The following is a 14,458-nucleotide window of genomic DNA, read 5'->3' on the forward strand; positions in this document are numbered from 1 at the left end:
TGGAATTGTATAGTCCTCCTTAGTTTTTTTTCCTGGCAACTGTAACTATCCTTACAGGCTCCTTCAGGCCATTTCATTTAGGACAAACTGTTGGGCATACCCGGTGCCTCTTTTCCTATCCATCCATCTAAAATCACATGAGTGTTCAACCAGCAGAGAGAGAAAGGGGAAAGCAGGAGGGGGGGGGAGGAGCCTGAGGACAGAGCACCTGGTTTCAGCAAGAGTAGAATACCAAGGAGCTATTAGAAGAGACTGGAGACAGAATTCTGCTGAATAATGGAAAGATTTGGAGGAACTGGTGGAAAGAAGAGGGGGAAGTCAGACTTGGCTGTGGGTAACCTGTCCTTGGGAAATGATCCTGTAGTATTTAGAACACAGGTTGGGGTAGGCAAATGCTTATTATTTTGAGTGACATGTGAATGAGCCTGGGGGGGGGGAAGTGAGTGGTACCCACTGATATTTGAATAGCAGTCTTGATGTACTAAGGTTTACCCTGCTTGGACAAGCAGCCACAGAGGGTAATGGATAGGCAAGCCTACTGCCATAGGTCTGTTATCCCAGCTGTTTGGGAGGCTGAAGCAGGGAAAATTTTAATTTAAGGTCTGTTTGGGCTAAACTGAGTTTAAGGTCAGCCTCAGTAGATACTGTCTCAAAAGTGGAGAAAAAGTGCTGGCAGAGAGGGTGGTAAATGGGATACAGCTTAGTCCCACAAATACACAAAATCACACTAACTAAACCATCTTCTATCGTCAGCCACCGAGGAAGCCTTCCCCAATTCTCAAATTCCTACAATTTCTTAATGTCCCAGAAAACTGGGTTCATTTCGGGAGGACAAACACACTCCTCTTTAATGTCCTTCTAACCCTTGAGGAATTAGTGGCAGGAACCTGAAACGTTCATGAGGTTCAGGGGTATCAGCCATCCCAGACTCTTTGTGATTCTGTGAACTCCAGTAGAGGACAAGGACTAAAGACAAGTTTCTCTGAGCTCTGTAGGTTAAATCAGCCAAATAGCAGCAATGATCCTTCAATGTCATAGGTGGTGAGATTGTTCCCTTTTGGTCCAGGCCTCCAAATTCCTTCCGGGGTTTTCCAACTTAAGAGGCAGTGAAAGCCACAGGCAAACAGGACCAGGGTAATGAGTCACTTGGTCCTTGCTATTGCTTTTAATTCTGGGATATTCCAGCATCTCTCTCTGCTGTTACTTAAACCAATCATTTGCTTCCCTAGTTCTGCCAGCAGGGTCTCCAGGAGCATGATGCAGACCTACCAGCGGCAGGGGGCCTTATCTATCCATCTATTTATCTACCCACCCACCCATTCACCCACCTACCCATCCACCCACCCTCCGCCAAGCCCTTCCTCCTGCTTAGCTCAGTTTGAATCTCCAGGCCTGCAGCGGCGCGGGCGAGGCGCGGGAGCGTGGGTTGGCCAGCGTGGGGGGACAGGGCCTGTGCTCCCGAGGGGGTGAGGGGTCAGGAAGCCCGGGACACCCAGGGGTGTGGCGGCGGCAGAGCCGAGCCTGTCCGAGCCAGCACCTTCTGGCGTCCCTGTCCCACGTGACTGTCGCCTCCTCCCTCCTCCCAGTCGCGCGCGCACGGGCCGGGCGTCTCGACTCCCGCGCGCACTCGACTGGTCCCAGTTCCCGGGAGGAGAAGCGGAGGAGGAAGCGAGCGAGGCGGCCCGGGGGAGCGGGCGCGAGCGGCGGCTGCCAGGGCCGCCTGTGCACCGCGGCGAGGGTGGCGGTGTCCTGAGCAGCGCGAGTGTGATGAGGCTGCCCTGCCTCGCTGCTCCGCTCGCAGCCAGCTGACAGCGCCTGCCCTCTGCACGCCCGGAGGGGAGCTGCGGGGCCGTGACCTTGGCCGAGGAGGTAACCGGGGGAAGTGGGAGGGAAGGAGGCGGCGCCACCCGGACTCCCGGGGACCCCTGGCCCCCGCACCGGGTCTTCACCCAGCGACGGCGGGAGCCACGGTCCCCAATGAGCGGCGCGCCCGGCCGGGCTGGGGCGCTGCGCACGCCGCGGTCCACGGTGCTGAAACTGCTGCCCGGTGTGGCCAGTGCCTTGATGCGGGGCAAGGCAGCCTGCCATTTGCTGCCACTGAGAGCAAGGGCTGAGCAGGATGAGATGGGACCCAGATTGCTCTGCTTTTCTAGCTGATCGCTCCAGGCTTGTGCATTTAGCTTGCTCTCTGAGGTGAGCCAGGTGATTGCCCAAGGCTTGACTTCCCACCAGTCTCCGGTTGCCTGGACGTAATTTGGATGCTTTCTTCCAAAGATTAGTCAGGATTAGGTTCAGACTTAGCGCTCTGATTAAGGTGGGAGCACAGAGAAGCCATGGACTGGCAGTGAAGCCAAGGTGAATGTGGAAAAGCCTATGCCCGGGCTGTTGTGGGGATCCTGAGGAATGGAGAGGAAACATGTGCCTTAGAACACTTGTGGGGAAGGGGCCTCTGATGCGCCTGTCTTGGGAAACTAGGAGAAAGTGGGCTGCTGTGGGTGTTGGCTCTCTGCCTTTTGGGGAGAACCTCATCAAGTGGAGCAGCAAGTATCAAAAGAGAGAGAGAGAGAGAGAGAGAGAGAGAGAGAGAGAGAGAGAGAGAGAGAGAGAGAGAGAGAGAGAGAGAGAGAGAGAGAGAGAGAGAGAGAACACTGTGTATCCAGGAAGTGCCAACCATGGGGTTTTTTGAGTACCTAACACTTTTAAAAAGAGAGTATTCACAAAATGAAGTCCACAAAAGCCTTAGCCAGCTGACAATTTCTAAGTGGAAGGTTGTCTGTTGAAATTTCCTGGGGCTATTACAGATGTAAACTTTGTTTTTTTCTTTTGTTTTTGGTTTTTGGTTTTTTATGTCCATGTTCTGTGTTCTTCAGTCAGCTCAGGAATGAAAAATTCTCCCGTGGATTGGGTACTGTGAACATGAAGATGAGTGTGTGTGTGTGTTTGTGTGTGTGTGTGTGTGTGTGTGTGTGTGTTGGAAAGGGGGGAAATCTGTTCCCTCCAGGACTCCTACAAGGATCTCACTAGAGGCTCTAATCCTTTCTAGGGCAGACTGATCATCCTTGTATCTGACCAACCAAGTTGTGGGTGAAATGGCTCAGGGGAATAATTATGGACAGACCAGTAATGGGGTGGCAGACGAGTCCCCCAACATGTTGGTGTACAGAAAGGTAAGAATTCTTTACTTCCCTGGGAAAAGGGAAACTTCAGCTTGATGTTCTTTGTTTCTTTTTTTTTTCATTTTCTTCTCCCTCCCTTCCTCTCTCTTCTTTCTTTTGTCTGGATCAGAGTATTTATCAACTTTGTGAACTCCCAGAACATCAATGATTAAGTACTATACTAAAAGATGATCAGGTGCTCCCAAGTGACAGGAAGCAAAAGAGACCTAGCACATTCCTTGCTGATTGTTAGTCACCTGTCCTCAGCATCTGCAGTGTTTAGCTATTCATCTTTATTGTGTGGTTCCACCGGAAAGAAACCATCCCTTGTAGAGGCTCTTTTCAGAACATTTAGGTTCAATAATTTCTTAAGTGTACCACAGTTTGGAAATCAAACGACGGCTTTCCAGGTCTGTGGCGAGAGTGACTATATCCGTGGATGTGTATGCTTTCACGAGTCTGCTCACAGCTAGACGACTTTAGTTCTTTTAGTCTTAACCTATTTTTTTACTTGGCATTATTTCTGTGATTTTTATGTATAGCATCTATGCTGTACTGTCATACGCCCATGGTATTAATCTGTACAATCCAGATCCCTCTTCTGCAAACATATCTAACAGTTTCCTGCTATGCTTTCAGCAACCAACTTCTAGTTCTAGGCATTGAGCTACGTTTGGGTTTTGCATGTGTTTCCAAATGGTTGCTTAGGCAACTTCAAGATGGTTATAATCAACAAGCTTACTAAAATTAAGGATGCAGCATTCTTTATGTAACTTCTGCATTGATTTTTTTTCCTTTTGTAGTTTTTACTGGGACTATTTTTCTTAAGCATAGCACCTGGTGTGTGTCTTGGCTGAGATTCCATTAGTTGACACTGACAACAGCAAGGGGAGATCATTCTCTGAGGTCAAGAATGTTATTAAGCGTTTTGATTAGCAGGAGTCTACTGGATTCTGCATGAGTGTAGATCTGTGAGATTGAGCTGATTGTGACTACAGTGGAAAGGCTGTGTGTGCTTGTCTTAACCCATGCAGAATCCCAGATTTACTTGTGTGGCCCAGAGACAGCAAAAGGAAGTCAGGAAGCAGATGCATGGTGTTCGGACACAATACCAACCACTATCCTGAAGCCTGTGAAGAGTGATATTCTGCATACTTGTAAATGCAGTCAGATGTGTCTGAGACATCACAGAATGAAGGGGAATAAAAATACGGGGTTAGCTGACTCTTCCCACCGTTTTATCTAAATAAGTGAATTAAGATTCTCATGCACTTGAATCTAAGTCATTGCTCTTACATCCAGACACTGAAGAAGTAACTGTGCTTGCATATTTTACATATAGAGTTGGTTTAGAGGCAAAGTATATTCTGGTGGTATTTAGTTACTTTAAAGTAACTTATAATATTTTATTTTATTTGATATGACTTAGAATGTTGTAACATGCAAGATGTGAGAATTTAAAAATCTATCTTAGGATTTTACGCAGTACAAAGAGCTGTACTTTAGAGGTGAAATTATGGTAGTAAGCTATGCTTGTTAAATCACACATCTGTATTCTTTTCCTGTTTGCCTATTAATAATTGTCACATGGCTTGGATATCATTATTTGATGACTTGCTGTATGGACTCTTAGATTGCTAAGTTTGCTACCTTATAAATGGTATCATTTCAAATTGCTGTTAATTTTAAATGTAAACTTATATGTTTCATGGAGATTTTATGGAATCTAACTGTTCTTTGAGACACGTTCTCACTAAGTAGTCCTTGCTAGGCTTTAACTTGCAACCATTCTCCTGAATCTGCCTCTCCATAACACCTCTCCCTCCCTTCTTTCCTCCCTCCCCCTTCCTTTCTTCCTTCCTCCCCCTTCCTTTCTTCCTTCCTCCCTCCCTTCATTTTCTCTTTCTTTTCTTTTCTTTCTTTCTTCCTCCCTCCCTTCATTTTCTCTTTCTTTTCTTTTTTTTCCTTTTCTTTCTTTCTTTCTTTCTTTCTTTCTCTCTCTCTCTTTCTCTCTCTTTTTTTCTTTCTTTCTTTCACATTATTTCTGGTTGAGCTTAAGACTGCTAATGACTTGATTAGCTTTTTGTTCAGGGGGGAAATTGCCTGGTAAAACATGAGAAACAATCAAGTTCAGTAAATCTTATACATAATGTGTAATTATAGGTTTATTGCCTATCTGTAGTGTCTGAACATTTTCTTGTATGTGTGTGTAAGTTTGTGGTGTGTGTGTGTGTGTGTGTGTATACACGCATGCTTGGGCATGTGTATAAGAGAGAGATTAAGTAATAATTCATAAATAAGGCCAGATAAATCACAAACATTTTAGGTCATTATTCTTTGCTAGCTATTATGTGAAATGGTCTATGTCTGTGCGCATAGGCAACAGAGCACCAGGACTCTTGCTTTTGTGGTGCTTTCGAAGCACAGCTAGCTTCCACTTGGTAACTTCTCTGTGGAAGCCAACGTTTCAAATGAATCAATTGGAGAAGAATATGGGGGTGAATCTGTACTGGGAAACTTCAACAGTTTGCCTTTCCTGAAGAAACAGGCTCTGTGTTACAATGCTAATTAGTCAGGAAGTCGACTAAAGGTTTAGCAAAGACCTTCAGTGCTAACGGAGCATTGTTCAATACAGGGCGAGAGAGGAGAGAGAGAAATTGCTGTTTTATTGAAGGATGCCAATTTTCCACTTCTGCTTCACCATTGAAGTGCAGTTCTTGAAAGCGTGATCTCAAACAGCCTGATTGGTAACATTTCTCCCTTGTCTCCTGCTCCCTTCACCACAGTGCTGTCTTCTCAGACCCTCTTGGCTCTGAAGACATAGGTATAGGCATCGTTTCTACTTTGTCTTGATGGGTTATTGCTGACTCTATGAAGCAGGCTGGGGAAGAGAGGCAGAACTGTAAACAGTTTCCAGTATGGCGTAGGTAGAGTGCTGCCCTGTGAGAATTTCTTCTGGTTGTTTACTGTGTCTCTCCACCATGATTACCCTAATAAAGATTATAGAAGCTCTGACAATGAAAAGGTGCAAGTCATCCTTTTCCTATGAAAAAGCCTGTACATTTGTGTGTGTGTGTGTGTGTGTGTGTGTGTGTGTGTGTGTGTGTGAGAGAGAGAGAGAGAGAGAGAGATGAACACCAGAGGTTAATTATGGGTATAATTCTTTTGACTATGGCTCCTCAGGAACCTACCATTTTTTTTTTTTTTTGACCTAGAACGTGACAATTGGGCCAGATTGGTGAGCCAGTGATCCTCAGAGAGCCACCAGCCTCTGCCTTACCAACTTTGGGGTTATGACTGCGGGTCTTTACGTGAATGCTGAAGACTGAACTCAGGGTTCTTATGCTTGAATAACAAGCACTTTATCTATTGAGCTTCAGGCCCCTCATAGTGGCTTTACAGAAGACAGTCTTCAGTATGTTAAACTGGGACCACTCGGCTGAGTAGATGCTGCTATAATAAAGGTGTTAGAGTATGACAGCACTGCCTAGTGTGCAGAGATGGTACCTAAATGTCACTCTGGGTTGTCTGCAAGTGGCTTTTGGCTTAATAGGAAGGCTTTCTATACTTTATTTGATGCTTCAGATCTACTTTTAAAATCTTTCTGAATGAAATATTTGCCTTCTCAATTCTTTGCTTTATAATGTTGCTCTTTTTTATAACCAGGAGATTAAATGAGAGTGATATTTTATCTGATATATTTTAGGATATCTTTAAAAGTTGTGCAAACTGATGAGGGTTGAGCCCTTCTATTTCTAGGACTTTCTATGCTCCCCCAGATGGGTACTAACTAGACTGCAGTTGTAAGTAATCCATTTTCATAAGGTTCGCCTGGATCTGACTCACCTTGGAGCTGGACTCGTTTTTTGACACATTTGTCGAGGTGATATGCCAGAAGTCCAGTTCTGTTCTGGGCTGGTGATTTCAAAACACTGTTCTCAGTTTTGGTGTTCTCTGGGAGAAACATCTACTGTGACCAATGGTGTTTGCAAAAGATGGTCCAGCTAGAACATGGAGTGCAGGGTGATGCTGTCCAAACACGGTGTCTGGCCATCATGTGGCTCCCCTGCAGCCAGCATTCCTGCACTAAATATCCCCCGAAGTTTCCAGAGCACCTTGGAGCTAGCATTTCAAGTTGGCTATAATGGTGGTGCCTCACTAGCAAGAATGCTCAGAATATCCAATAATTTCTGATCTTACTGCGGCAACCATTTATACTTTGGCTGTCAGAAAAGAAAATGAAAGTGTTTTCCTCCACGATCACATTGAAAGGAACATGCTTTTGGAAATAGCAAACCTGTCCAGTTCACTATGCCTCTGTCCCATGCTTGACTTCCCCTTTACCCTCCTCTCCTCTTCTCTCTTCATCTTCTCTAGGAAACAGTTTGTCTTCCCCTTGTGTCTTTTTACTTTTCTATGCAAAACAGAACTTTTAAAGATAAAAGCATAAAGCTCACTAAATGCTGTTTATTTTAGTTATGAAAGAGAAAAAAATGTCTTCAATAACTCACTGTATCTGTTGGAGATGAGGACCAGTTCCAACCTTGATTGACTTCCCACTGTATATGAGTGCTCAGTCAATATGGCACTGTATTGTGGTCGTGGTAGCAGATCAGTTTTAAGGGTAAGAATAATCCAGTCTTTGCAAATGGAACAGCTGGCCTTTCTTACCTGAAGGCTTTCATACCATCCACCCTTTAGAAGGTTGTCTCTGCTGACTAAATTCACCTCAATGTCTTTGCGAGCTTTTTCAGATGTCCTTCTGTCTTGGGAGAGTTGACACTCCTTTGAGACAGGGATGGGCTTCCTTTGTTCTGGGATTACTGGACCACAGGCAGGGCAAGGAGCTGCTGCTTGAGGTCTGCTTTAACTCAAATTTGTCTTCACAAGATTGTCAGCCTCATCACCTTAAAGATTGGTGCTGTTTCTAACTCAACCTCCATTGTAAAAAAAATAATCTTTGCTGCCTTTTAACTGTAGCTTTTTTGATCTGTCTGGGTTTAGGACATGCTAGCAGAAAGATATATGTGTGTGGCCAGGAGACAAAGGTATGTTAGAAAAAGAAGGAGGGTGCAAATAAACACAATGGTCCCAGACCTTTTAGTCTCCAGGTTTTGAATGTAAGGATGCAGATGGGAGGCAGGCAAGAATTTTCATCACATTCTGCAGTGGAGCATCTTCTCTAATTAGATGATAGGGAAGTGCTTTTCTGGACCTGGCCATGTTGTCTACTGTAAAGACAACCAGACCTCTCTGTCCCTCTTCCGTGACATGAATAGCGACAGGAGCTATGAAACAGGGCAGGATCCCCTTTCACACGTCTGCTGGAGGAGGTGGAAGCATTTTTATCGGTGAAACTTTAATGATGAGTTCCAGCTAATAATTAACAAGTTTAGAGGAGGAAAGGCTTCCTGGTTGAGCTCTCTGCTTGCCTGGGCTGTTTGTGGGCTTGACAGGAGGGTGTGCCACTTGAATTTTACCTCCTTCATTTTCCGTCTCCAGTGTCTCTGGCTCTGATGGATCAGAGGAAAAGGCAGATACACAAAAAGGAGCTGTCCAGGGATTTTATTGCCTTCTAATAGCCTTGTGGTTCCCCCAAGTGATGGGAAGCTGGGTATTTTTAGGTGGTGTGGGTGACAGAGTATGATCACTGCAGAGAATACGGAAATATCTCAAATCTAGACAATTTAGTGACCTAATAAATTTTCTGTCTCCTTGAAAACAGACCTGAAGCAGCAAGCGAAGAGATGCACCTGACTTTGTAGCAGCTACAAGGTATTCAAATGTCAGGGCTACAAAGACTTCTATCCCACACAATATCAATCTAATTACAAAATAATTGTAAATGACAAAGTGTGTGTTCAGCTGCTGAGGGGAGGAAAAGACCTGGTTTCTTTCTACCATTTGCTCAAGGCAACATGAGAAGTTTACTTGCTTTCATTATAATTCTTTTTGTATTGTGTCTAGTTTCATTAGCAAAAACCTGAGAACACCAGACATCTGATAGACAATCATGGTCTTGACTCCTGTACCACAGAATTTGCCTACCTGGTCTAGGTTACAAAGTACCTTGTTCATGAGGCCTGTTTGGAAGTGCCAAGTTGTATCTTAGTGTTTTCTTTTGCTGTTAAGAGACATCGTGACTATGGTAACTTTTTTTTTTTTTTATAAAATATTCCATTCTGTTTTTTTTTTTCTTTTTATAAATTGAACAAATTTATTTTAAAAATCAATCATAAATGTATGGATTTTAAGCATTTTTGCATAAAAGTATATAAATATATTTTGTCAGTACTTGATTTTTTTTTAAAGGTTTGACAGTATGGTAACTCTTATGAAGGAAAATCTTTAATTTGGGGATATTTTACAGTTCAGAGGTTTAGTCTATTACTGTCATGACAGGAAGCATGGTGTAGCACAGGCAGACATGGACTGTGGAAAGGTGCCTACTCACCTCTAAACAGAAAGTAGATTCTGTGCTTGCTTTGACCAGCAATTTGGCTCTTGGGTCCCCAGCAGGAATCAGATGAGGAGTTAGTTTTTTATATTCAACCAGTACATTCATGCTCATCTGATTCTACGTGGCATGTCTGGGCTGATAGAGACCCAGGATGTGATGTTATATGGCAGTGCAGACCTTTTCATCATGATAAGACTCCACTGTCGTACTGTCCTGTCTTGGAGCCACCTGCCACAGTGGATAACTGAGCACTTTAAAACTCGGTCAGCGTCACTGGAGGCTTAATGAACGTTAAATCATGTTTGTTTTAGATTAATTCTGATTTATGTGTTCATGTGGCTAGTGATTATTTAGATTAGATGGTGTGAAGACGGAGAATAAAGAGCCCTAGAAAATTTGTGTCACATGCCAAGAAACCAATAAGGTCATGTGCTATATGTTGTCTAGTATGTACAAGAACCACAAGTAACTTTAAAGGAAAATTATGCTCCTCACAAGTCTATCTCCATGGCGAGAGGCCATTTAGAAGGACATTTAGTTTCCCATTTTCAGTTATTGCTAGAAGGTTCTAAAGAATAATGTGTGTCCACATGACCTTGGCTAGTTACACTGAACTCTCCTTGCCATCCACTGTGCTTCAGCAGAAAATCTTTGTCTAGTAGAGGGTTCAGTAAAGATCATATATGTATATGTGTATGTATGTATATGCATGTATACTACATATATGTATATGTGCAGTGTAGGAGGTAGAACTCATGCACATTGCACTATGCTGGTGCTCCAGCATTGAGTATCACCCCCAGCCATGTGATTATTAATATTTCTCATTTTAACTTTTCTGAAATGTTCATTTCCTCAGGAAATAAATATCATCTGTAAATTGTCGTGGACATTACTAGTATTTAGGATTTTTTAATTTTGTCTTTTGTTTTTGCTAATTAGCAATTACCTACCATGTGTCAGGTCATTTATATACATTATTTGGTGTCCTAATAAGGAAATATTTTGATTACTAGTGTCTCCTGGAGGGTGTAGGTGTAGCCATGTAGCTGGGCTGTCCTCAGGGGCTACACCCCCTATCTACACACACAGTCTGTTTTCTTACTAAGAGATCTCCATACACACCATGTAGGCTCTTAGTGCCCAAGATCACTCAGGAATTAGTGGCAATGCTGAGGAGCTCTGTGAGGATGGAGAGATTCATTTCTCTGCTGTGTCCCAGCACTTTGAACAAAGATCCAGAATAGGTGTTTCTGAATATCACATGTATACATGTATGAACGAGTATGTAGTATGTGAAATCAGTCCTAGCAAGTTACCTAAATAAAATAGTGAAGGATGAAGTATTGGAATCATTTTTCACTCCATTCAGCCTCCCATAGCATGAACTATGTGTGTGGTGAGATGTTTGATTAATGAGATTGCTTTCTAGTGCACCAGTGACTTTTTCACAACTATGAAGCATAGATCTCGTATAGTTACAATACGTAAGAAAACAGAAGCCCTCTTCCAGAAGACAAGTTGATTATTTTTGGTCATCTGGTTTTTAAATAAATATATATCTACCTTTGTCTCCTGTCTGCAATTCTGGGTGCCCAGTAGAATATCCAAATCTAACAGCTCCTGACAGTGACCCTTTAATACAGTTACTTAGATTGTGGCAATTCCCAATCACAAAATTATTTTGTTAGTATTTTATAACTGTGGTTTTGCTACTTTTAGGAATCATAGCATAAATAGCTGATGTGTGAACCCCAAAAGAGTTGCAACCCATAGGTTGAGAATTGCTTGTTTAGAAAAAATGAACTGAATTGAACTAAGAGAACATTGACAACCCCAGCACTTTCAGTGAGGTGTATGAGGCACAGCTGTACATCTTCTTCCTTACAAAGCCAGATATTGCTTTTCAGGGCTCTCCCTAACCCCGAGTGCTCAGGAGAAGGAGTGTCTTTAAATTAGCAACATTACAGAAGAGACCAGTACTCTTGCACCAAGAGAATTAACCTCAGTGTTTGCAGACTGCGGGAGCTCAAATGCACTTGCTGTGGGTGAAATTGCTTTCCTCCTGGACTGAGTTTACTCATCTGTAAAGCGGAGATAAGAGTAATCGGTATTGTTAGGATTACATGGATGTACACGTTACAAGCTGAGCATGAGGGCTCATGCCTGTAATCCCAGCACTCAGGGAGCTGAGGGATGAACATGCCTGCAAAGTCTGAGCTACATGGTATGTTCAGACTGGGCTGCAGAATGAGACCCTATCTACAAACAAACAAAGACACATGCACATACATGCTATGCTTGGATGAGTGGAGAGCCTTCAGTCTATGTAACTATTAAACTTATAGTATATAAGCAGTGTCTGGATTTTACTTAGAAGTGGAAATGATGGCATTTAAAGAGGATTTAGGAAAAGATTTCTCTTATACACATTTTAGGATTTGTGGCTTAACATCCTCAGAGCCTCTAGAACACTGCTTCTCACCCTTTCTGATGTTGCGACCCTTTAATACAGTTCCTCGTGTTGTAGTGAGACCCAAACAAAACAACTGTTTCTGTTAATACTTCATAACTGTAATTTTGCTACTGTTATGAATTGTAATGTAAACATCTGAAATGCAGAATATTTGATATGCAACCCCTGTGAAGGGTTTGTTTGACCTCCAAGGAATTGTGACCCACAGGTTGAGAACTGCTCCCCTAGAAATATGGGAATGTCAGAGTAAGACACCATTCCTGGTTTGTGCTGGCTTTAAAATTCTCCTCCCTCTGTCCCTCCAACCATCCCTCCCTCCCTTCCTCCCTCCCTTTGTCCTTGCTTTCTCCCTCCCAACCTCCTCCTCTCTCTTTCTTTGGTATGTACATGTGCATATGCATATTTCCATGTATGCATGTGTACATTTATGCGCCTATGCATGTACATTGATGCTCACACATATGAGGTCAGGCAGTGGTATCTAGTGCTATCTTTGATCTCTCCCAATCTTATATATGGAAGGAGAAGCCTGTTACTTAAACCCAGACCTCACCTACTCTGTTACACTACCTACTACCTTACTATAGAGATTCCCAGTCTCTGACTCCTAGATTAATGAAATTACACTTGGTCTACCATGCCTACCTGCCATTTGTGAGGATGTTGGGCATCTAGAATCTGTTCCTTATACTTAGGCAGAGCCATCTTCCCAGCCCTACCCACCTCAAGTCTGTACTCTTAAGCCATAACTCCTCATTCTCCACCCTCTTGTCCCAAGCAAGCACTGTTGTACTTTCTGTCGTAAGCATTAATACCTCAGAGGCAGTTGCAGTGTGTCCAGGCTTGTTCCCTCCATGTCTTCAGAGATCATTCACACTGTTGCACATGTCACGTGGCTTCCTTCTCTAAGATTGATGCTTGCTTTGTACTTGTGTCCAGCATTTTGTTGACATTTCGTCATCCCTCCAGGGGTCCTTGGGCTTTCTTTGTCTTTGGCTATTGTAAGCAGCACAGCAGCAAAGTGGGTGCACAGACAGTCCTGAGAGTCTCTGACGTCACTTCCACGTGCATGCACCTGGCAGAAGGAATGCGGGATGGCACAGAAATTGTCTTTTTATCACTGTCCGTTCCACAGGCAGCCCACAAGGTTCTGCTTCCTCTGCAACCTCACTCATACTTGTGTTCTGGGCTTTGCTGAATATCCATTCAAATGGACGTGGAGTGGTAGCTCACTGGGGTTTTCATTTGTGTTTTCCTGACTACAGGCATCTTTTTCTACACTTATTAGCCATTTGTTTATTCCCAGTGTGTCTCAGAGCTTTATTGAAAAGCACAGGTTAAATTGTCCTCACTTGATCAGGGCTGGGCTCAGGGAATCATGGCTACTTAGATTTTTGCCTAACCAATATTTTGTTTAGGCAAGAATAGATTGCTGAGCGGGGTCATTACAAGCTTTGTGTCTGTCTGTCTGTCTCTCTCTCTCTCTCTCTCTCTCTCTCTCTCTCTCTCTCTCTCTCTTTCTCTCTCTCTCTCTATCTATGTTTGAGTAATATATATATATATATATATATATATATACTTCTATATATGTATGAGTAAAATGCATATATAATTATATGTATGAGCATTTTGTCTACCATGTGTATGCCTGGTACTGTGAAGATCAGAGGAGGGCTTTGGATCTCCTGGAATTGGAGTTATGCATGGTTGTGAGCTGCCATGTGGTGCTGGAAACTGAACCCAGATTCACTATAAGAGCAGTAAATGCTTTTAACTGCTGAGCCACTATTCCGTTCCCTCTTTGTAATTTTTAAAGCTGCTTTAAATTTTTCTATTAGTTTAGCATCCTAGGAGGAAGGGTGAACTCTCAGCTACAGGCTACTTTGTAACAACCCTAGCAATTTAATCTGTAGCATTCTACTGCTGCTTCTGATGAGAAGGTGATATGTCATTTCTTGTTTCTAGCTGCCTCATGAAAGCAGTGTGAGAGTTAAGAAATATTTCTGCCCTGGATGGTGTGGATTTGCCAGAAACAAGTTCTATGATTGAGTCCAGTTACTGAATGTCTCTAATGCTTAGTTTCTGTTTCTAAGAATTGAGCTCATAGCAGAATCTGCCTTAGAGGGCTGCTGGGGTAGGGAGCCGGCTTAGCATGGAGCCAGGATGCGCTATGCCCCATGTTAGCCGCGGTGATCAAGGTGCTCATTTACTCCTGCTCTTTGCTTTCTTTTATTCTTCTCTCCTTTTCCTCCCTCTCTCCCATTTCTCTACATTCCTCTTCTTCTGGCTCCTCTATCATCATTCCATCTTATTAGACCAAAACCAAACCAAAAACAATAACCCCCCCCCCAAAATAACAAAAACAAA

At 43.3% G+C, this 14,458-nt stretch overlaps 1 protein-coding gene across 2 annotated transcripts in view; it reads left to right on the plus strand.

The window, feature by feature from the left end:
* Nucleotides 1-1,814: 1,814 nt before the first annotated feature.
* RGS7 (regulator of G protein signaling 7) overlaps nucleotides 1,815-14,458 on the plus strand; it is a 393,216-nt gene continuing 380,572 nt past the window's right edge. For both annotated transcript variants that reach the window (XM_080924215.1, XM_080924214.1), the window contains exons 1-2: nucleotides 1,815-1,869; nucleotides 3,044-3,167. In XM_080924215.1, coding sequence (XP_080780341.1) covers nucleotides 3,090-3,167 — 78 coding nt within the window. In that variant the 5' untranslated portion in view covers nucleotides 1,815-1,869; nucleotides 3,044-3,089. The remainder of the gene's footprint in view (nucleotides 1,870-3,043; nucleotides 3,168-14,458) is intronic.

Source organism: Micromys minutus, assembly GCF_963924665.1.
Source record: "Micromys minutus genome assembly, chromosome: 1".
Classification (NCBI taxonomy): domain Eukaryota; kingdom Metazoa; phylum Chordata; class Mammalia; order Rodentia; family Muridae; genus Micromys; species Micromys minutus.